The sequence below is a fragment of the Thermothielavioides terrestris genome, chromosome 2, assembly GCF_000226115.1.
Source record: "Thermothielavioides terrestris NRRL 8126 chromosome 2, complete sequence".
In the NCBI taxonomy this organism is placed as follows: Eukaryota; Fungi; Ascomycota; class Sordariomycetes; order Sordariales; family Chaetomiaceae; genus Thermothielavioides; species Thermothielavioides terrestris.
The window spans coordinates 7,802,399-7,823,085 of NC_016458.1; the positions used below are offsets into that span (position 1 = coordinate 7,802,399).

At 59.2% G+C, this 20,687-nt stretch overlaps 5 protein-coding genes across 5 annotated transcripts; 3 read left to right on the forward strand and 2 right to left on the reverse strand.

The window, feature by feature from the left end:
- Positions 1-1,671: 1,671 nt before the first annotated feature.
- THITE_2115648 (uncharacterized protein) lies at positions 1,672-5,648 on the forward strand. Its single transcript, XM_003653283.1, has 7 exons — positions 1,672-2,340; positions 2,410-2,679; positions 2,740-3,201; positions 3,260-3,812; positions 3,868-3,989; positions 4,049-4,246; positions 4,310-5,648. The coding sequence occupies exons 1-7, from the start codon at positions 1,834-1,836 to the stop codon at positions 5,132-5,134; spliced, it is 2,937 nt and encodes a 978-aa protein (XP_003653331.1). The 5' UTR covers positions 1,672-1,833; the 3' UTR covers positions 5,135-5,648.
- Positions 5,649-7,146: 1,498 nt separating this feature from the next.
- Positions 7,147-10,656, reverse strand: THITE_2115651 (uncharacterized protein). The gene is made up of 3 exons (XM_003653284.1): positions 9,999-10,656; positions 7,920-9,916; positions 7,147-7,836 (listed from the first exon to the last, which is right to left on the reverse strand). Exons 1-3 carry the CDS (start codon positions 10,441-10,443, stop codon positions 7,363-7,365), a joined length of 2,916 nt encoding a protein of 971 aa, XP_003653332.1. The 5' UTR covers positions 10,444-10,656; the 3' UTR covers positions 7,147-7,362.
- A 390-nt stretch (positions 10,657-11,046) lies between these two features.
- Positions 11,047-12,169, forward strand: THITE_2150567 (uncharacterized protein; the record flags this gene model as incomplete). Its single annotated transcript, XM_003653285.1, has 4 exons — positions 11,047-11,071; positions 11,155-11,167; positions 11,275-11,800; positions 11,890-12,169. 4 exons carry the CDS (start codon positions 11,047-11,049, stop codon positions 12,061-12,063), a joined length of 738 nt encoding a protein of 245 aa, XP_003653333.1. The 3' UTR covers positions 12,064-12,169.
- Positions 12,170-12,304: 135 nt separating this feature from the next.
- Positions 12,305-16,072, reverse strand: THITE_2115656 (uncharacterized protein). Its single transcript, XM_003653286.1, has 5 exons — positions 15,607-16,072; positions 14,519-15,520; positions 13,843-14,458; positions 13,725-13,787; positions 12,305-13,661 (listed from the first exon to the last, which is right to left on the reverse strand). The coding sequence occupies exons 1-5, from the start codon at positions 15,761-15,763 to the stop codon at positions 12,587-12,589; spliced, it is 2,913 nt and encodes a 970-aa protein (XP_003653334.1). The 5' UTR covers positions 15,764-16,072; the 3' UTR covers positions 12,305-12,586.
- Positions 16,073-18,448: 2,376 nt separating this feature from the next.
- Positions 18,449-20,499, forward strand: THITE_2115659 (uncharacterized protein). The gene has a single exon (XM_003653287.1). The coding sequence runs from the start codon at positions 18,609-18,611 to the stop codon at positions 20,388-20,390; it is 1,782 nt and encodes a 593-aa protein (XP_003653335.1). The 5' UTR covers positions 18,449-18,608; the 3' UTR covers positions 20,391-20,499.
- Positions 20,500-20,687: the final 188 nt, after the last annotated feature.

Below are 20,687 nucleotides of genomic sequence, written 5' to 3' on the forward strand. Positions count from 1 at the left end.
ACAGAGAGGGTTTGATCTGTGCCGGGTCGTCGTTAAAGAGGTCCCGCCAAGACTAATTTCGGAGACTGCCGCGTACAAGTAATTACAAATCGCCAAGGGTGAACGGGGCAGCCACGACTTCGAGCAACAGAGCAACATCATCGACAAGACAAAATCGCAAAGACTCGCAACAACAACTCTACGAAACCTCAACCAAATCGAAAAAAAAGAAAACAAGGATAACCCGTACCCTAACTATAACCTAAACCCTAACTAGCAGGGGGCTGGCGCCGCCCCTCGTACCCCCGGCGAACTAACCATTGGCGATAGAGCAAACGCCTTGGCGATAGTGCAAACGCCTTGGCGATCGGGGCTACGTAATAACGTTGTAAAAACATTGCCGACAATTGGCCGAAATTAGTCTTGGCGGGACCTCTTTAACGTCCACCCTGTGGCGCAGCACAGCAAGGGGAAGCACAACGTCACAACAAGGCAGAGCGGCTCCACTTGCAAGCTCCCATCCAGCAACATCGAGACCCGGGATCGTTGCAATACACAACGTCCAAGCTACGTGGACAGGGGTCTGGCTGGAGCGAGATCGTCTTGAGCTCTGTTCGCCTTGTCACGACACAGTATCCGTACATAGGTACCCTACCGGGTATGCAGGTTATGTTTCAGTGGCTTGCTTTGACGAGACTCAGAAAGCTGTCCGAAAGAGGCTTCGATCTGGTTCAGGACAATTCGAAGCCAAAGCCCCGAGTCGCGGCGGGGACTTGTCTCGCACCGCCGCCGAGCGATGCAGCTAACTTCCAAGTAGAAGTGCAGCATTGGACCTGGAGATGAGGGAGGATCGTACATTTGCACTACTCCGTGTTATACGTGTTATCCTGAACTCACCGCTGCGCGGTAACAAGGGGTTTATCCAGGATTGTATCCGTAGTGTACAGTAGTGTAAGTGTGGCAGCCGGCCCAGGGTCTCTCGATGTCGCCAGGCTTCGGGTACGCCGGACGTCAACGGTGAATCTCGTGCAACGCACGTATCTGTTCTTTCCCATGTTCTGTTCGCACAAATTAAGGCATGCAAGTCTCTTCCCTGTGGAACGCATCAGCTTGAAGGTTGGTGATTCTGTGGAATTCTAGATTCTACTGATGCAGAGGAAGGAAGCTGGTATGTACATACATGCGAAATAGACTCGGGCTTTCCAAACTCGAACCCGCCAAAAGCACTGCAGCACCGCGTGAGCGCACGGAGGAACCCTACCTTAGTCTAGTCGGCGCACGAGCCAGCGCCACTCCTTCCTGGATCGGCCAGGCTTGGCCAGGCCCAGTGCCAGCAACCACGGACGGCGTTTTAGTGGGCAAGGTGGATCTCCACTGCCTCAGTCCATCAGCTTCCATCCACCAATCCCTCTCCGTCACCGTCTTTCCTCCCTCCACCTCCTTCCCCTCCCCGAACAACAACTTGGAGATCGCGGGAAGGACTTGAGCACACGACAGCTTCCTGCTCCTTGTTTCTTCGTTTCTGAGTGACCTACCCTTCCTCCCCCTGAGATACCCAATTTTTTCCCCCTGTCTGTTTTTCCTGGATGCCCCGATTTCGAGGCTGGGCCTGGCGTCTCTCTACTTCAAATCAGTTCTCTCATTTAGCCCCGATTGCCTCGTCTCGTCCGCCGACTCTGCCGGTGCCGTTCCTGCACACCTCTCCCCCAGTCTACCCGGCCCGCGTCGACCTCGAACACTCTCGCCCTGGCACCTTAGCTCAACCGCCCACGCATCCACGACCCACGACGCGTAAATCCTTGAGAACTACACGATACCCTGACGTAGGGAGGATTTCGGGCATCGAACTTCACCATGAATAAATTGGCAAACATGCGTCACTGGCCCGAGCGGATGAGCCCGGCCAACTTCAGCATGTCGCGTGCGAACGTGGGCATGCAGGCGGCCATCAATCCCCGAAGAGACATCGCAGCTCAAGGGCCTCCTCCGATAGCTGTCCCGCCCATACCAGACGGCCCCATCCACTACTCGTTCAATGTCCCCTTCGCTTCCGACCTTGCCGGCCCCAACACTGAGGACATCCTGCACGCCACCACGGACGCTGTTCTGCGATGGACGCATCCCGAGGAAGCTCCGGACGACGTCCCCGTCTACGAGCTGCCCGTGCATGCCGCGAACCTCGCCCAGCTGCGACAGCTCTGCAGGGACATCACGTCGAATCCGCTGCCCATCGAGGCCCACGTCATCTCCACCACCCCCAAGAATGCTCGTGGCCAGGTCACCACTGTGTGCCTGTCCGGCGCTCCCGATGTGGTTTACCAGACTCGGGAGACCATCCTGAACCACACGCCGCTCTCATTGGTGGGTTGCTCGCCCGTCACCGCCGCCCCGTCCCGCTCCTTAGCTAACCTCGTGCACCGCCCCTTGCAGCGTTGCACGACAGTCGTGGTGGACGGGCACCTTGTCGCCAACCTCTCCGAGGGCGTTCTGAAGAAGTCGGTGACTGACTTCCTGGACGAGACCTCGGTGGCTTGCGGGGTCGACATCTTCCTGCTCGGCCCCAAGCTGAGCCCGCCAGTGGGAAGCCTGAACGGCGAGGTTGAGCTGCCGCGGGACCAGCGTTGGAGAGTAGCCATTTACGGTGACTATCTGTCCTCTGAGCACGCCAAGACGCGCGTGCTTATTCACATTGACCGGCTCGTATGTCTACCCAGATCCTGCCGGGCACGGTGAAAAGCTCTTGTGCTAACGGCGACGTAGCTCGGGAGGGTTGTGGATGCCGTCATGTTTGACCACTCCATGCACCAACTCCTGTGTGGGCGCAACCGCAAAAACATTAAGCTCATCGAGTCTATGACGAACACGGCCATCTACTTCCCTCCGCCGTTCTCGGCGTGCTACCGCTACTGTCCGCCCAATGCCCAGCGCCGGGACCCCTCCCGGGTCCTGATTACCGGCGAGACGCCTCAGGCCATCGAGCAGGCCAAGTTCCGCATCCATGAGCTTCTCTCCCGAATCCGATTGTTTGCCAAGGACGTTCCTATCCCCCCCGCCAAGATTGACAGCATCCTGCTCAGCCGGATGGACAAGGTGCGGAAGATCATTGAGGCCAACGGTGCCTTCATCATGTTCCCGCCGCTGGGTTCGAGAAAGGGCATGGTGCGCGTTCAGGCCGTCGAAAACCTGCATGTAGAGCGCTCTCTTCGTGAGCTGATGGCCTTGGTAAGGCATCTTCATCTGCCCATGTGTGCACCGGACACTGAGCTGACCCCGAGTCCAGGTCGGACAATTCTATACTGCGTCGTGGATGGTCGCGCAGCTGGACCCCCGTCAGCCCAGCAACCAGGAGATCAGGACGATGCTCGGCGACATCTGCGCTAACTCAGATGCCGACGTTTCGTTCGACCGGCAGACCTTCTCCATTACGGGCTCGGACGAGGCTGTTAAGGATGCCCTCCTGGTCATCGCCCAGATCAAGTTCGCCGTGCAGACACCCTATCAGATCCGGGCCAGGATTGAGCTTGCAAACGAGCATAAGGAATTCGTCAGCGGAAAGAAGAACGGCAAGATCAACAAGATCATGGGTCAGAGCAGCGTCCAGATCATGTTTGACAACTTCGGGGAATATAACTTCAACATCGAGGTTATATCTACGTCGTTTGACTCCCTCAAGCAGGGCTTGACCATGGTGGAGCAGGAGATGCCGGCCTCCATCTCGTTTCACGTCCCTGACCAGTACCACAAGCGTATCATCGGCATTGGCGGACAGCACATCCAGCGCATTATGAAGAAGCATTCTGTCTTCGTTAAGTTTTCTAATGCCATGGACCGCGGTAAGCCTCTCAGCCCGGCCAGCTCTCCATACTTGCTAACTAATCACGCAAATAGGTGGTTTGGGCCGAGAGGACGATGACAGTCGAGTGGATAACGTCATCTGCCGTACCCCGGCTCGCAATGCCCAGAACCTCGAGCTCGTGAAGAGCGAGATTCTGGAGATGGTCGATCGAGCAGTGAGCACCTCGTCTCTTGATTTTTTGGTCTCGCAACTGCTAACCATCTTGGCGGAAAGGACTCCGAGTTCACCTCCCAGGTCGTCAGCGTCGACCGTCTTTATCACCGCCAGCTGCTGGCCCGTCTGCCGGAAATCGAAGAGCTGGAGAGGACGTGGAATTGCAAGATCATCTTCCCTAGCACCGAGCAGGCGAGCGACGAGGTGACTGTGACTGGTCCCCAATGGCTCGTGCCCAAGTGCATTGATGAGTTCCTGGTAATTGCCACTCCGTGAAGCATGCTCTCCCCATGCCGTGTTTGCTGACAGCGCGTGACGCAGGGCATGGTTCCTGACAAGCACGAGGTGGTCCTGGAGCGGTCGACCGCCCTGATCAAACACCTCGAGTCTCCCGAATTCGTCCAGACCATAGTCCCAAAGCTCAAGAATCAGTATGAAGTCGAACTGACCGTCCACGAAAAGCCCGAGGAGCGTACCGAGGACGGCTCGCCCGCCACGGTTACTCTGCTTTGGACCTTCACCCGCAACAACACCGGCGGCCTCCGCGACGCCATGGAATTTCTCGATACCGAGTTCGCCACGGCAGGAGTGGAACCCGTCGTCATCAAGGGCGCTATCCCCCGCCCCAAGTCAGACACTTTCGAAGAATCGCTGCCTTTCTTCGATTCCAAGCTGCTTCAGCACGCCCCTCCCCCGGTCACGACCGACTCGCCGACGAGGTCGTCCTTCGGCGAGGAGGTTGCCCGTGAACGAAGCCTACTTGCCTGCCTGCGCAAGCCGGGCAGCATGTCATCCATCTCGTCGTTTCTGGACCGTCGCAAGAACAGCTCGCAGTCGGCGGCCAACTTCTTCAAGGGGTCCAGCAACGTGTCCAAGTCGTCGCTCATCTCGATCGAGTCGACCCGCAGCTTCAATGCCGACCGCAACCCGTGGAATGACAGCGGCGTCAATCTTCCGGACGAGGACCACAACCCGTGGTCGTCGGGCCACGTGTATGGAAACGGCATGGACAAGCTCACGGTCCCGCAACCCGGCGACGTCACGCCTCGCCACCATCCCCGGCAGTCCGCCGACAGCGGACGGCCCTCTACGTCTCATTCAACCAGTTCAGGATACCCCGGTCCTCACCCAGGGCCATTTCGCTAGATTTCATGGTTTTTCAGTTCCGCGAGGTTTTAGACGCGGATGGCTTTCACGTCGCTTGCGAGGAAAAGAGAGAAATACCCTACGGCTGGATATACCCCTGGCGCAAAAATACCCCGGTAGTTGTTCGTCTGCATTTGGTCGGTTGCAAGTCATTTTGCTTCGTTTTCGCCTGGTTCTGTTCGTCTTTCCGTGTTTTGTCTTTTCTTTCAGTGTCTCCCTTTCTTTTGCCGTTAGCATGACCACGGTGATGGCCCTGTCGTTTTGAGGCTGGTGGTATTTTTCGGGCTAAGCAGCACGCCTCTCCTACGGCAAATGATGCCTGCGCTGATGCGGTCATGACTGAGGATGCTCCGTCAAGAGCAGCGAAGACAACTTGATCGAATCAATGAGAATCTGGTATCAGTTAGCCGGCCAGTAAGTAAAGCAATGAACCGGGAAAAACCTTCCTCTCACTCGGTTGATGTCATGATATTATTCTAGATCTGCCTTCGTTTCCTGCCGTTCCTGCTCGTGCTGTTGGCGAACAAAAAACAAAGAACCTGGGTTATACCTACTAAGTTGAGGCTGGAAGCCTGGAGTGAATCAGGCGAGCGGGAACCGGGAATGTCGGAGCCAGTGTCAGCAAAATGATGACCTCGCGGCCGGTCTGGGCCTCGAACAACGGGCGGCGTTTTGTCCGCGGAAGCACAGTCTAGCGCGAAGTCAGACTCAAAGACTAACTTTTGACTCGCCGCGGTTGCGATTCGCGACGATTAGCGGTGTCTGCATACCCGCAGCATGGTCCCCTTCGTCGTCTCTCGAGTCGGTCGGCCGGTCGGTGTCGATTGTTTGCCATGTCTTGAGCGTCTTGGCTCTCCTCGCCTGGTGAACTTTAATGGCTTTTCAGTTAGTTGCTCGCTTTAGTGTATCTTAGACTCCCCCGATAACAAGAGTCAGGGCGTGGACTTGGAAGAGCAGCCGATGTGGTTGTTGCTCATTGCTCTGGACGTTGCCTTGCGAAGGGTGGGTGCTGTTCAAGTCATGGGGTATGCCATTGCAGGTTCTGTTGTCCTTCTGGTCAGGGGTGTGTATTGCTGGGTGGTGCGCTGGCGGTCGACGGTGGGGATGTGGCCGTCCGTCTCTCGAGCGTTTCAGGGGGTGCTCTGTGTGTGTGTTTGTGGTTTGTTTGAGGACCAGTCGACTCGACTCGTTGAGCGTGGGCTTAGCTGGGTTGGGGGGAAGTACGACAAGGGGTGAAGTCGTGGGAGGTGGAAAGGGAGGCATTGATGGAGGAGAGAAAGGCAGTCCCTCTCTCTGGGGGATGGGCGGTGAGGGCGTTGATGCCAATGGTCCTCTCAGCCTTCTCGGACTTTTTGGGTGGGAATGCAGTGAATGGAGTCAAGAAAGAGGGCACTGACACCTGGACTGTCCCGTCTGTTCCTCCTCCACCTGCGTTTCCGTTTCCATCTGTCTGATGCTGGTTGAGGCACGAGGGGTCACTGATGGGGCGGTGGCGTGTTTGGGTTCTAGACTGGCTGGGGAAGACAGCGCGTCGGCGGATGGTTGAAGGAATGATTATGTCAAGAAGTATTTTCGATGTGGCGGATGTACTCCTGGACACAGTCTAGGTAGGTGCGGTTGCTTGAGACCAGATCATAAGTGATACCCTCGGCTTTCTAGTCCTGATGTTCTTGAATGAACGCGTGGGGAGGGTGATGCAGAGAGATGTAAAATCTCATATCCGCATGGAGAAAGCCAAACGGGCTGGGTAGTCAGTAATGGACTGGCGGGAGTTGGTTGACTGAGCCTGACGTTCATGCTCCTCCAGCACCCTGTCAACTACCTCAGCGAGTGGCCGGGTTCAGCTTCCTCTAATCCGAGCCGCTGGCACGTATAAATCCTGGCAAGCGTACACTATGCTATGTATACTAGGCAGGTCCCAATGCCAAAACATCAGTCCGGATTCCGCCCTTAGCCTTGTGCCAGTTGCTCTGGATGTTACCGCCCTCCTGCCTTAGCGCCCTCTATCACCACTCCTTTTCGCGTGACGACTGATCCCGGGCCGGTCAAGAAGATGTCTCATCCGATCTCATCTCATCATCATTTGCTTCGTTCATTCAGACAGACAGGCAGACACCTTACAATGTCCGGAACACACACACCACCAAACCAAACCAGAAAAAAATCAGAACCCGGTAAACCTCCCTTTTACCCCTTACACCCCCGGACACGGTGTGTGCGCAGCGCCGTTACACAACAAGGCCATCCTCGTCGCTCCGCAGGCCGGCGTACTCGGTGCCCTGGTTCGCGGTGCTCAGGCGGGCGCAGAGGCTCAGCAGCACGACGGTCTCGGTGGCGGCGTAGTGGTTGAGGGCGTCGAGCAGGATCTGCAGGTGGCGGCTGAAGTTGGTCTCCCACTTGCGAATGACGTCGAACAGCTCGGCGATGCGGGCGTCGGCTGCGGCGGCAGGTTCGGCGGTGGATGTTGTTGTTGGGAAGGAGGAGTTCGGGTCTTGCTGTTGTTGTTGCTGCTGCTGCTGTTGTTGGTGTGATGAGGACGATTTCTGCGAGCGGATGGATTGGAAGTGGCGCCATTGTTCGGGCGTCATGTTGGGTGGTTTGGTGGTGCCGGACAGGTCCGGATCGGCCTTCTCAAGTTCGCGCGAGAGCCAGTTGGTGTAGGTTGCGAAGACGGTGCAGGTTTGCATCAGTTTTGAGTGAATCTGTGTGGGTTGGTTAGAGCAATGAGGAAGCTGAAGTGCGGACGGGAGGGTGAGGGGAGGGGGAAAAGGAGCAGAAGCCGTACCCTCAACAGCTTGCTGTTGGTCAGCATGCACTCCTTCAGACAAGTGTCAAGGAAGTCCACATGATCCTGCATCAGCTCGTCGACGGTGCGGGTAACGCCGGTGGCTGAACCGTCCGGCTCGCCGTCTGGGCCGCCGGCGCCACCATCGTTCCCCCGCAGACGCGCCATCAGGCTCTGCCAGTTCGGCTCGATGACCTCGGCGGTGCAGAAGTACAGCAGCTGCTGAACGAACACGAGCATACGCGCGCGCAATGTCCACACCCGGCGCTTCCAGATCTCGAGACTCGGCGCCGACGACTTGTACGACCAGACGAACCCCCTCGTGTGTGTCTGCCAGGTCGTCGATAGCTGGGATTCCAGATAACGCAGCGAGAGCAGATAGCGGAAAAGCGCTTGGTAGCGCCAGATGGTCTTGCGGCTTATGACAAGTGAGACGGGGAAAGGGACGGCGTAGTCGAGTTGCAGCGAGGTGAAGCCGTTCGCGTTCTTGTCCCCCTCGAGTGGCTGGTTACTCGACGATAGCTGGAGCGTCTCGCCCTGCTCCATGCCCGTGATGTTGACCACCCGCTGGAGCGACTTGATCAAGGTGATCTCGTTCATCTCCACCTTGACGTCCTCTTTGAACGGATCCAGGGATACTACGCTGCCGGGCTGGCGCAGCACGAGATCAAGCAGGGACTGCAGCTTGGCGGTGTTCACCGACTTGACAGGCTTGCGCAACTCGGAAGCACCCAGCTCGAGGAAATACGAGAAATAGTCGGACGGATGGAGGAAGAAGTAGTGCTTTAGCGACCGCAGCCTCGCCGGGAGCTCGTGGGCCGTCAGGAGCAGCCGCATAAGAGACTCGTTGGCGTGGGCATAGGCGTTGTTGACGTTGTCGAGAAACCGGCTGTCGTCGAAAGACGTAGGCACGTCCCTGACCTGCAGACTGACGTCGACGCCGCCACATTCCCGGACCACATTGAGGTACTTGCCGGCGAGCAAAACCTTGTCCTTGACGCCCTCCAACTGCGGGGGGACATCGTGATCCCTAATCGTGTATCGCCGCTCCCAGTACTCGTCGGTGTAGTCTTGCTCCAACCTCTCCCGACGGATGCTCCGCTGCTCTTTGATCAGGAACTCGGAATGCGGGTCATTGATGGCACCATGGTGCAGCCACTCGTTCAGCATGGTCATGTAGGGACGGCTGGCATCGCGCAGGAGCGTCGTCAGCAGCGCGCGGGCGGCAGGGTCTCCCGACATGGCTTCCAGCCTTTTCGTGATCACGCCCAGCACCACGCCGCCCTTGCATATCTTCTTGCCCGTCATATTCCCCGGCACCAGCTCGCCGCCTTCCCTAAGCTGCTCGAGAATATGGTCGAAGTCATCATTGCTGTCACTGGATTCATCCGTCTCTTCGTCCAGCAGGGCATTCCGTTTTAGGAGCTCATGGGCCAGGGCGTAGAGCTGGGCCATCATGTGGCTGGTCGGAAGTATGTGCAGGTTGAGCACATGCAGAGTAAATGAGTCGTCAGAGAGGAACTGAGTCTCGAGCTGGGCAACCATGACCAGGTACTCGTGAAGCAGTTTCCGTATCGAGGCGCACAGGGCGTGGTTGACAGAGCCAAACTCGTCGCGGCTCTGCACGTCGACGAAAGTCTCGAGTGCGGTATAGTGGCTGGCCATTCGCAGCATGGACAGGGTGAGATCCTGCAGACTGGGGTCCAGGCCGTGCAGAAGGCGCCATTGGGGCCCGGACAGGCGGTCGCGTTCCTCGAAGGGGTTGTAGCCTTTTGCGAAGCGGATGTACTGGCCCTCAAATCCCATGAACGCAAAAAGGAGGTCCTCGATGATGGCGGCCTCCTGCGCCTCGAGGGATAGCTCATGCAGCGGCCGTGGCTGCAGGGTCGAGGGGGCGGCCGAGGCGAGCGGGGGGATCGAGATGCGGCACGCCAGCGGCGCCGTGGTATGGGGGAGCAAGGTCGCCTCGGGCTCCCATGGAGCGGGATGGGGTTTGTCTTGAGTTCCTCTGATCTTAGTATGGCACTAATAGGCTTCTCAAGCAAGGCACAAGGCGCAAGGCGCAACACGAAGGCGTACCTGGAACGGGCGTCTCCTGCCGGGCCTCCCTCGGCCGCGGATCTGAGACGCGCTGCTTGGGCCCGTCGGCCGTCCTGCTCTTCTCGGCGGCCGCACTGCGGCGTGAAGGGCTCCGCGTACGGGTCATCATGGTCTCGCGCGTGGTCACCTGCACTTTCTCGGTGCGGCGCTCCTCGAACGAGCTGCTGGCGGAGCGCGGGTTTGCGTTGGGGTTCGAGCTGGGATGGCCCGACGTGGACCGCTTGTGGGTGGACTCGGCATAGCGGCTGCTGCTGGTCTTCTGCTCGGTCCTGAGACCGCCGCCCTGGCCGTCCGACATGCGCGGGCGCGTGTGCGACGAGGCCGAGCCGGAGCCGCCAGAGGCTGCAGAGCCCCGGTCGCCGAGGCCTGCCATGCCGCTGCTGCGCTTTTCGGCGTATGTCGACGGTCTGGGCGCCGACGACATGCTGGGCTCTCTCTACATTGGCGGTGCGCAGTCGCAGTCGCCGTCGCACGCATGTGTCGCCGTGGCGCTGTGATCTTTTTTGTGGACGTGTGGGATCGTCGAGATGGAATGTTGGTGCAAGACCAGCAACCCACTATCAAGTCTGAGGCAGTTAAAGGTGTAGTTCGGTAGTTACTGGACGGAATCGTGTAAGGGATTACACCCCAAGAAGCGCGACAAGCCGACGCGCTGGTCTGGTCGGCTCTGTGCCGCTTTAGGAAAAACTAGGTCATAACTAGTTAGCGTGTCTCCAGCGGAGGGTGTGGGGTTCGAGCCAGGGTCGTTAAGTTAATACCGACCGGGGGGGCAGCGCAAGGCCGTTGGCCGCCTGACCGGGGTTGGAGAGCTTCGTAGACCTGCCGTGCCTGGAGCTGCAAGCTGCGTGCCAATCCCAGGCCAACCTCAACTCACATCACAAACACTTCCACACATTGTCCGACAACCCACCCCTCGACGATTGCGATCCTGTTTCTCCTTCCTACGACCTGAGCTGAGCTGCTCGAGCACAACCGGACGTGATACCCTGACTGAACATCCGCCCATTAACCCAACAACACCGCCAAGATGTTTATGGCAAGATCGGAATACGGTGCGTGGCCCCCTCAAGTCTTGCGCAGGTCTAGCGCAGTGCAGCTTCATGTACAAGAACTAAGCTAACAACTGGCACTCAAGACCGGGGCATCAAGTACGTATTCACTGGCCGCTGCCCGCTGCCCGCTTGCGCATCGCTGAGCCCCTCCCTCTCTTCACCCCACCGCCCGAAAACTGACCTCGCCTCCCCTCCCCGCGCAGCACATTCTCCCCCGAAGGCCGCCTGTTCCAAGTCGAGTACTCGCTCGAGGCCATCAAGCTCGGCTCGACCGCGATCGGCGTGGCCACGTCGGAGGGCGTGATCCTGGGCGTCGAGAAGCGGGTGACGTCGACGCTGCTGGAGACGTCGTCGGTCGAGAAGATCGTCGAGATCGACCGGCACATCGGGTGCGCCATGTCGGGCCTGCAGGCGGACGCGCGGTCGATGGTGGAGCACGCGCGCATCGAGTGCCAGTCGCACGCCTTCAACTACAACGAGCCGCTGCGCGTCGAGAGCTGCACGCAGGCCATCTGCGACCTGGCCCTGCGCTTCGGCGAGTCGGCCGACGGCGAGGAGAGCGTCATGAGCCGCCCCTTCGGCGTCGCCCTACTAATCGCCGGCTACGACGAGGACGGGCCGTCGCTCTACCACGCCGAGCCGTCCGGCACCTTCTACCGCTACGACGCCAAGGCCATCGGCAGCGGGAGCGAGGGCGCCCAGGCCGAGCTGCAGAACGAGTATCACAAGGTATATATGAACATATACATACATATCTGTGTATGAACCGAATTTTGTCGAACCTACCATGCTAACCCGTCTCCCCTCCCTCTCTACAGTCCCTCACCATCGCCGACGCCGAGACGCTGGTGCTCAAGACGCTCAAGCAGGTCATGGAGGAGAAGCTGGACGCCAAGAACGTGCAATTGGCCAGCGTCACCAAGGAGCGCGGCTTCAGAATATACACAGACGAGGAGATGGCCGCCGTCGTCGAGAGGCTGCCGGCTAACTGATCTATCTACATGTTAGACTTAATAAAAGACGTGGGGTACGAGAACTCCCAGAGGAAGAGATGGCAGGGAAGATAAACATGCAGCCCTGCCGATGGTTTAGCCTCCCTATTCGGGCCAGATCTTACCACATCAAGGTGAAAGTGCCCGTGATGATGTCAAACAGTTGAAGCGAGAGACCACGACGACACAAACAACCGTGTATTCCCAGCCTGAATCCTGTTCTGGATTCCCCGCCCCCCCCCCCCCCCCCCCGGGACGCGTGCCTTTTCGTCTTCAGACAACCCACTACTCAAAAAAAGGACGCAGCGACCCAGCCAGATCCCGGGATATCATCAACCCAGTGTGGTACCGTTACAGCACAGCAGGCAAGTCAGAAACCACTCACTACCTTTCCTGATCCCAAAATCCAGGACAACCATCCTGTTATCCAATCGGCCATCCCGACGCCCATAAGCACAGCTCCCCGGCTCACCCAGCACCCCTCTTCCCCTGCCCGCCCTGAGGCCCCTCAGCATCATCATCATCATCGATATCCAACGTATCCAAATCCTGCTCCACGCTGAGCAAGCCGAGCGCGTAGTGCGCGCGCTCCGACTGCGCCAGCACGAGCCTGCTGTCGCCGGCCTCGAGCTCCTGGATGCGGCGGTCCAGCCGGCGCGGCCGGTTCCACACCGAGTCCGGGAACAGTGGGCCCAGGTCGGGCGGGCTGTGGTAGGGCGGCCCGCGGCCCAGCTCGGCCGCCTTGATCCAGGCGGACTCGCACCCTTCGGCGATCTGCCGCGCCGACTGCCACCCCGTGAGCCGCGCGATGTCGTGCAGCCGGCGGACCAACCAGTGCCGCTGCTGGAGGTCGCGGAACTGACGCCGGGTTAGTTGATCTTTTCTTTATTCTTTGTGATTGGGCGGGCGGGGAGGCAGTGGAAGGGTGAGCGTTTACCTGCACGCCGGCAACAAACAGTGGGAATGAACTCTCGATGAAGGCGGCGCCCACAAGCGTGCTGATGGCTGCCACGTGGGTTGTGTCTTCGTGCAAGCCCGCGGCGATTCGCGCGATCTCGTTCGCCCAGTGCCCCGTCTGCGGCGCCGCCATGCCGGCGGCAACCACGGCGACCGGCGGCATCGACGGGTGCGCCCTGTGCAGCATAATGAGGCCCATGTAATAGTTCATCCAGATACCCGCGATGCCATACGTCCGGTACATCAGGGCCGGTCCAAACGGCGTCATCTCGGGCGGCGCGAAGTCCGGGCTCATGGGCTCAAAGTCGGGACCGAGACGTGCCCGGAAGACCTCGAATGCCTGCCGGATGTCATCCCACTCCCGCATGGCCTGGGCGGTCGAGGCGTCAAAGTCCATGTCTTCGGCCGAGTCGTTGGACGGGGACGACTCCCGGGGCGGGCTGAAACCTCTCGGCACCGTAACGCGGCCCGAGCTGGGCATCAGGCCTGGGAACGATGGAGGAGACTGGCCCCGACCCATCCCCGGGCCTTGGCCTTGGGGAGGTTGGGCTCTCCTCGCCCTGCGTTTCCGGGCCAGATCCCGGGACGCAAAGTTGGCTAACCTTCCCAGTAACAGGATGGTGAAATCATACGTTCCGAAGCTGCGGGAATGATAAGATACCGGGACCCCGAGGGTGTTTTATGCCATCAAAGAGAGTACTTACATCGAGTCGATCTTCCCAAAGGGGCCCCTAGGCACGCACTGTGTCCATTGCTGGTAGTCCATCCTGGCACTGGTCAGCAAGAAAACAGGCCAAAAAGTTCGCATCGCGTTTTACTAACAAGAGCCGTGTTCCGCCGAGGAAGCTTTGGTAGACATCCATCTTGCAGTACCACCAGTACAGGTCGCGGAGTTGCTCGTAAGTCTCGGCGTCGCGCTGGGTGAAACGTGACGGTCGGGACGAGTCATCGAGCGCGCCGCCACGGCTGGTCCCATAGTCGACTCTCTGGCCGGTGAGCTGGAAAAGCAGTTCGGTATCGACTGCTGAGGGGTCCCGGCTGGGATCCCCATGCGAGCCCAAGCAGAATTCATTGCATTGGTGGTTCCGAAGTTCCTGTTCCCTCTGCCGTTGACGGTAGGCGAGCAGGTCTCGGGTCATCCGCCCAAACGGGATCTCCTTAATGATGGCGCGGGCTCCCCACATGTGCTTACACCACTTGTCGTGGTCCGAGTTCCAAACCTCGTAGAAGCCGAGCAACAGCGTGGCGGCAAGGGTCGCTGGCTGCGACCGCCTGTTGGGACTCTGGTAGTTCTTGGCCACTCTCCGCAAGCTCAGGTGGTAGTGTTTCATGGCCGCCGTAGGGGGTGAGCCTTGAAGTTTGGCCAACTGCAGGCTGCCCAGCGCAAGCATCGCCTGCATCAGTGCTGGATGATTGAACGCCATGATGGGGAAGGTATCTGCCAAAGAAGCATGAGCACGCTGGGAATGCCTGACACGGTCGGTTGGGCCATACTGACACGTCCATATACGTTGGCGCTGCTGAGGGGCAGGACGGCCTTCGAAGAGTGACGCGGGGTCAAACGGCTGTCTCTCGTAGACTGATATGCTCTGGCCCGTGACGTTGACAAAGTACCAGAAGATAGCCGCCGTTTGGGAATCGTTCAAGGGCGAGCTAGCTGACGATGGCGTGTACGTGTCGAGTATATTTTCGTCAGCCAAGGGAGCGAACGATCTGATGCGCACTCCGTACACATCGTGATGCGGTTCCAAACGCCTGGCCAACTCGATACCGACATCGTGCGACTCGAGAGGGAGAACGTGATGGTCCGGAACTGCGTCGTCGTCCGACTCGACCATGGATGCTTCATCGTCTGACTGCCAATAGGCCTCACGTTCAAAGACCTGATGGTCTGCACCGGGGACGCTGCTTTGGGGGAAGACCTGCGGGTGCTCCGGGCCTGACACGGGTGCGTGGTGTGATACGTAGCCCGGCGGGAGGCCGGTAAGACTGGGGTCGTGTTCGAATCCTTGAAGCGGCGGAGGAACGCCGAAGAAATCGTCATCTGCGGGTGGCTCTCCATGCAGAGGAGGCGGGGGGCGGTCGAAGAAGTTGCTCTGGTGGTCGGGAGCTAAAAGCGGGGGACTCGGCAATTGTTGTGGCGGGAGGAAAGGAGGCGCCCCGGCGGCTGGCGGGTTAGTCAGGCCGCCGTACCCTTGCGCAAAGGGTGTAGATGCGACACCGGAGTAGTCCACGGGCGGAGGCTTAGGGGCGATGACTGCGAGTGATCCCTGAGATGATGCGGACTTGGTCTGCGCCGCTGTGATCTGAGCATTGACGAGTGCTTCATGGACCTGCCGGTGATAGACGGGATGCCCGTAGAGGTGGGCAGGGGGGAACGATCCCAGCGGCTCCTTGAAAGTAAGTCTTTGGCTGTATCCTTCGCATTCTCGCTTGGACTTGATGCAGTTGTTGCAAGTCGGCTTGCCTTCGTCACACTTGATGCGGCGTCTCCTGCAAGCTAGAAGATGGAGTGTTAGGAGGCGGGGTTTAGTACCGCCGGTAGGACCAGCGATGCCTACAATGCATATGGGACACCGAACTCACTTAGGCACCCAGTTTTAGTCCGTTTCCTCACCGTTGTCTTCTTTGGGGGCTTCTGTGGCGGTTTCTCTGCCTTGATCCCCGACGTTGACGGCGGGGATGGAAGTGGCTGTGGCTCTGTCGGAGAGCCAGCATTTGCGGGCGGCTCTGCCGGATCCATAGCGGTGGCGAGAGAAATGGGCGGGGAGAGATAAAGCGAGATATCTGTCCGCGAGACTGGCTCGGGACGATGAAGTATCTCGGGGTGGTGGTTCCGCACAAGTTGAATCAGACAATATGCCCGACACGCTCACATGATCAAGCCAAGAGTGCACCAGTGAGGCAAATAAACCTTGGGAGAGATATCACCGGAGGTGCCAAGGAAACAGTGTCTCGAGATGGTGCAGAGACCGCGCGTCCACAAGGGGTAGGTTGTAGGTGATAAATCACCACACACCACTGTGCGCCGGCCCAGGCAGCGGAGAGTGGCGGGACCAATGCTGTACGTTGAGGCGAGCCGCGGCAGGGGATTGTGACAGTCTAGAGCCAGTGTAACACGGAGGTGAGTCGCCAACTGCCCTCGTCCTCGGAACTCGGTTCTCGAAGCGCCGGCTTCAAACTGAGTAGGACACAGCAACAGCAGTCTCTTAGGTTGCCATGGCCGGCCGAGGCGGCTGAGATCCAGGCATCCGACAGTGCTCAGGGCTGGCACCGGACGTGGTCGACACAAGGCGTGGACCAAACTGGCTTCTTCGTCCGCGGTGATCCTCCAGGGGCGGCGGGAAGAGGCCGGACGGAAGCTATCGCCGACTGTCCTGTCTAGAAGCCTTTCTGCAAGACCGGCCGGGAGAAATTTCCTCGCCCAGGGCCGCTGTGAGGGACGGGCGGCCGGCCGAGGAGTGTTGCGCTGACAGATATCGAGCCGCCGTGGCGTTGGACGAGAGCATCACGGCCCGATCGTGGGAGACGCTGCTGCTATGTGTGAGAGGGCAGATCGGCGGCCAGCAACCGCACATGGAAAGCTTGTGCTGGCTTGCTGCGGCTTGCAAGGGTGAGGCCGTTGTCTTACACTACACTAGTCAGTTCACGGTACGGATACGTCCATTACACTACCAGAGTCGTAATGGTGCATTACACTGAGTTACACCGTATGTAGGTGGGGCGCGGAAACACTTCCGCCTCTTCCCCTCCTAACTAAAGAGCTTGACAGGGTGGCCGCCTGCCTGTCGCGCTGAGCTGTGCGAGGGGCTAGAACATCCAGAACAGGGGGGCTGCAACCTGCCCGCGTGCTGCCCTCGCATTGAAGTCGCAGTGCAGTGCCATTGAGATGCAGCACGACGGCGGGGCCGGCTGGGTCCCACGCACTTCTCTCAACAACCGGGGACAGTCCGGCGGCGCTGCGGCAGCCGTCGGACGACCCGCACGCCGTGATCGCGAATACCGCAATTCCGGATCGTCGAGGCTCCAGCTTGGAGGTGCTGCCGTGTCTGTCGTTGCTGCCGTTGCGCAGCACACAGGGCGAGCTGCAGTTGCCCTGTGCCTGCCGTTGGCAGCTCTGGTCGGCCACACAAACAAAGGGGGACCCTCCGTGGACTGGGGGGCTCCCTTTGCTGGCCAGTGGCATGCGGATGCCGAAGGATTCGCGGCCGTGATACGGACTACGGAGCCTTGAGAGCAATGCGACATTTGAAGACCAACGAGGACTGACTGGCATCCGCCGTTACACAGTATGTTGGAGGTGAGGAAGCATCTACCTAACTACGGAATATTGCGTACAGGAGTTGGAGTGCTCTGCCGAGCGCAAATTGGGGCTTGCCATGGCCTTCGCTGGCGCCTTCCTGGTCCGAGGCTTCCCAAATGGCCTTAGTCCCTTCCCGCCGCTCATGTAAGGTACGTTGCGCTTTCCATGCTTCAGAAAGATTGCCTGCATCTCGCGGGGAGTGCCGCAGCCGTGATCCTGACAATGCATCAACCGGCACTCCGAAGCATACCGCGCAGGGACCTGGTCAGGAAGGTTGGGCAAGGGGGTCCCGTCCATACACAGTGCAGTAATGGATCTGGGTCAATGTTACGTACTATACCTGGTAGCAAAGGCCTACTGGTGTGTGCAGTAGTACACCTAATAAGCTTCCCATCCGGGCCGCGGAAGGACCGGGGCGATACGACGTCGACCCACGGCCTTGAATATCTGCAGCCGCAGAGGAGAATGGGAGCTTGCTCTGCAGTTGGGCGGATGTCCCAATGCCTGTCGCACTGCAAACCCAGGTTGGCAACGATGGGCAACACTGCAGCTTGGGGTGCGACGACGGGGATGGGGGGAGCTCCAATTGTGGGAAACATCAGTACGAGGAAAGACGGCGAGAATAGCGGTGGCATATGGCCGAGAAGCGGGGAGAAATAAGGTTTGTTGAGCGTGCAGTCCAATGCTCGCAGTGGACAGAAGCTACACAGAATTCAGTAAGGAATATGTACGGAGGTTCCGTCGTTCAAGAAAGAGCCGTAAAAAAGGCCGAAGCTGTTTGAAGAGAAACCTGGAAGCCGCAGTTGTCCGCCGCTCCCGGACCGGCAGAAATATTGCAACGACAGTCGGCCACTCTTCTCCGCCTTTCACTCCGTGTTAGTCTCGGCCGGCATAACGTTAGCTGAAACGGCGCTTGCCGAGTTGAATCGGTGCAAGTTTGCCCTAGCGCAGCCGGAAACTTGGGTAGCACCGCGTGGAATGTTTGCCGTCGTTTGTTGGCAGGTCGAGGCTCGTCAGCCCTGGTGTGCACATACACTACAGTATGTCCACGAAGGTTTGAATGTTTGGAAGATCACTGCGGGGCCCCAACTCGACCACCGATTGCACCCCCCACTCTCACCACTCTCAGTAGGCTCCGTGATAAGGCCGCCCCACTTTTTTTTTTCTGCCTGGGCTTGACGTACGCTGGACTGTGCACGGAGGTAGAGCTGCGCCAACAACCTCGGATCACACCGAAGGTCGTCAACCTTCGCGGAAACGGTGCAACAATAGCAGTGCTGCCACCATGTTTCCAGTAAAGGGCCTCAGCATTTCGGCTGAGAAGCTGAAGGTCGAAACGCAGGGCTCAACGGCACCTGCGGCATCTGCGCCGAAGCCGTCGAGGAAGCGGAAACGCCCAGGGAGCACAGAAAATGTGACGGCCGCGAACCTTGCACCCCTGTGGGAAAAGGTCATTGAGCGCAAGGGGCCGTCAGGACCGGCGGACAATGCCCAGCCTAAGAAACACAGCAAGCGTCAAAAGACGCAAAACGAGCCTTCAGCTCCGGGAAGCGCTGCAGTCAAGGACGGCGCTGTCCAGCTAGAAAGCAGAAAGCAGCAGAACCAGCCCGTCGACAAAGCCGGCGAGAGACAGAAGAAGAAGGACCAGAGGAATGAGAAACGGGATTCTCCAGTTACTGGGGAGAAGGGTGTAGACGAGTGGAATGGCATCGATGATGACGAGAATGCCCCCGAGGCAGCCCAGCAGACGGTAGACAAAGCAGAGATGGAGAAGGCGGCAGATGTGGAGAAGGCGAAAAACAAGAAGAAGAAGAAGAAGAAGCACCATCAGCAGCAACAGGGGACCGGAGATGGTGCCACGGAAAACACCAAACATCAACAGCAACCGAAGGACAAGGAACCCGGGACGCAGACGGCACCTCAACCCGCACCTCCTGCCCCAGCCCCGGCCCCGGCCCCGGCCCCGGCCAAGCTCACCCCCCTCCAGGCCTCCATGCGCGAAAAGTTGATATCGGCTCGCTTCCGCCACCTCAATGAAACTCTCTACACGCGCCCCTCGGCCGAGGCCTTCCAGCTCTTCCAAGAGTCCCCCGAGATGTTCTCCGAATACCACGAAGGCTTCCGCCGGCAAGTCGACGTCTGGCCCGAGAACCCCGTGGACGGGTACATCGCCGACCTCAAAGCCCGCGCCAAAGTCCGCTTTCCCCCACGCAACCGCAACGAGCCCGTCACAGCCGCCCAGCTCCCCCTTCCCAAGCCGCCCAACTCCAAAACCTGCACCGTCGCCGACCTAGGCTGCGGCGATGCCAAGCTGGCCAAGGCTCTCCAGCCGCTCAAATCCAAACTGCACCTCGACATACACAGCTTCGACCTGCAGACAGGCGGCTCTCCGCTCGTCACTCGCGCCGACATCGCCAACCTCCCGCTCGCCGACGGCTCCGTCGACGTCGCCATCTTCTGCCTCGCCCTGATGGGCACCAACTGGACCGACTTCATCGAGGAGGCCTACCGCGTCCTGCGCTGGCGCGGCGAGCTGTGGGTCGCCGAGATCAAGAGCCGATTCGCCAGCCCGCAGAAAAAGGGATCGTCTTCTTCGGCAGTGGTGGCCCACAGCGTGGGGCACCGCAAGAAGGGCGCCGCAGCAGCATCAGCATCAGCACCAGGAGGCAAGAAGTCCAAAGCGGCCCGCCAGCACGACGCCGAAGAGGAAGAGGAAGCCAACCTGGCCGAGCTCGCCGCGCAGGTCGACGGCGCCGCCGAGGCGCGCGGCGGCAAGAAGCAGCAGGAGACGGACATCTCGGCGTTCGTCGAGGTCCTGCGCAGGCGCGGCTTCCTGCTCAACCGCGACCTGGGAGACGGCGCGGTCGACATGAGCAACAAGATGTTTGTGCGGATGCACTTTGTCAAGGCCGCGCCCGCGGTGAAGGGGAAGTGCGCTGTGGCGGAGAAGGCAGCGGCGCAGGGACAGGGACAGGCGGCGAAGAAGAAGTTCATTGGCGGGGACGAGGACGAGGACCATGTCAACGAGGCGGCGGTGCTGAAGCCCTGTGTGTATAAGATTCGTTGAGTACTCACCGAGTACGGGTCACATGGATTCTGCCGGATGTGCAGGAAAATCAAAAATAGGGGCATCTAAAGGAGTTGGGTGTGCCTTCCCGGCCCGTCGTGTTCCAAATACCTATTCTCAACTTAGCGGAGGTAGCCGGCTGAGCAACGATGTCGGTGGAGTTCTAAGCTACCCTTAACTGCCCTCCACCCCTAGGTGGTTCCCGAGCTCTCCGCAGCATGATGCCCTCTAGAAAAGACTGTGTGTGTCCTGCAAACCGAGCTGTATACCCCATCCACCATTTGTGCCCAGGTCCCC

What these genes read in the sequence shown, in the direction of transcription:
- THITE_2115648 (XM_003653283.1), top strand. Translation starts at nt 1,834, where the DNA reads ATGAATAAATTGGCAAACATGCGTCACTGGCCCGAGCGGATGAGCCCG. An exon ending in TTCTAATGCCATGGACCGCG is followed by an intron (nt 3,813 to 3,867) that starts GTAAGCCTCTCA and finishes TCACGCAAATAG; the next exon opens with GTGGTTTGGGCCGAGAGGAC. An exon ending in AGTGCATTGATGAGTTCCTG is followed by an intron (nt 4,247 to 4,309) that starts GTAATTGCCACT and finishes CGCGTGACGCAG; the next exon opens with GGCATGGTTCCTGACAAGCA.
- THITE_2115651 (XM_003653284.1), bottom strand. Translation starts at nt 10,443, where the DNA reads ATGTCGTCGGCGCCCAGACCGTCGACATACGCCGAAAAGCGCAGCAGC. An exon ending in GCAGGAGACGCCCGTTCCAG is followed by an intron (nt 9,917 to 9,998) that starts GTACGCCTTCGT and finishes GAGGAACTCAAG; the next exon opens with ACAAACCCCATCCCGCTCCA. An exon ending in CCAACAGCAAGCTGTTGAGG is followed by an intron (nt 7,837 to 7,919) that starts GTACGGCTTCTG and finishes CAACCCACACAG; the next exon opens with ATTCACTCAAAACTGATGCA.
- THITE_2115656 (XM_003653286.1), bottom strand. Translation starts at nt 15,763, where the DNA reads ATGGATCCGGCAGAGCCGCCCGCAAATGCTGGCTCTCCGACAGAGCCA. An exon ending in GACTAAAACTGGGTGCCTAA is followed by an intron (nt 15,521 to 15,606) that starts GTGAGTTCGGTG and finishes TCCATCTTCTAG; the next exon opens with CTTGCAGGAGACGCCGCATC. An exon ending in GCGCCAACGTATATGGACGT is followed by an intron (nt 14,459 to 14,518) that starts GTCAGTATGGCC and finishes CTTCTTTGGCAG; the next exon opens with ATACCTTCCCCATCATGGCG.
- THITE_2115659 (XM_003653287.1), top strand. Translation starts at nt 18,609, where the DNA reads ATGTTTCCAGTAAAGGGCCTCAGCATTTCGGCTGAGAAGCTGAAGGTC.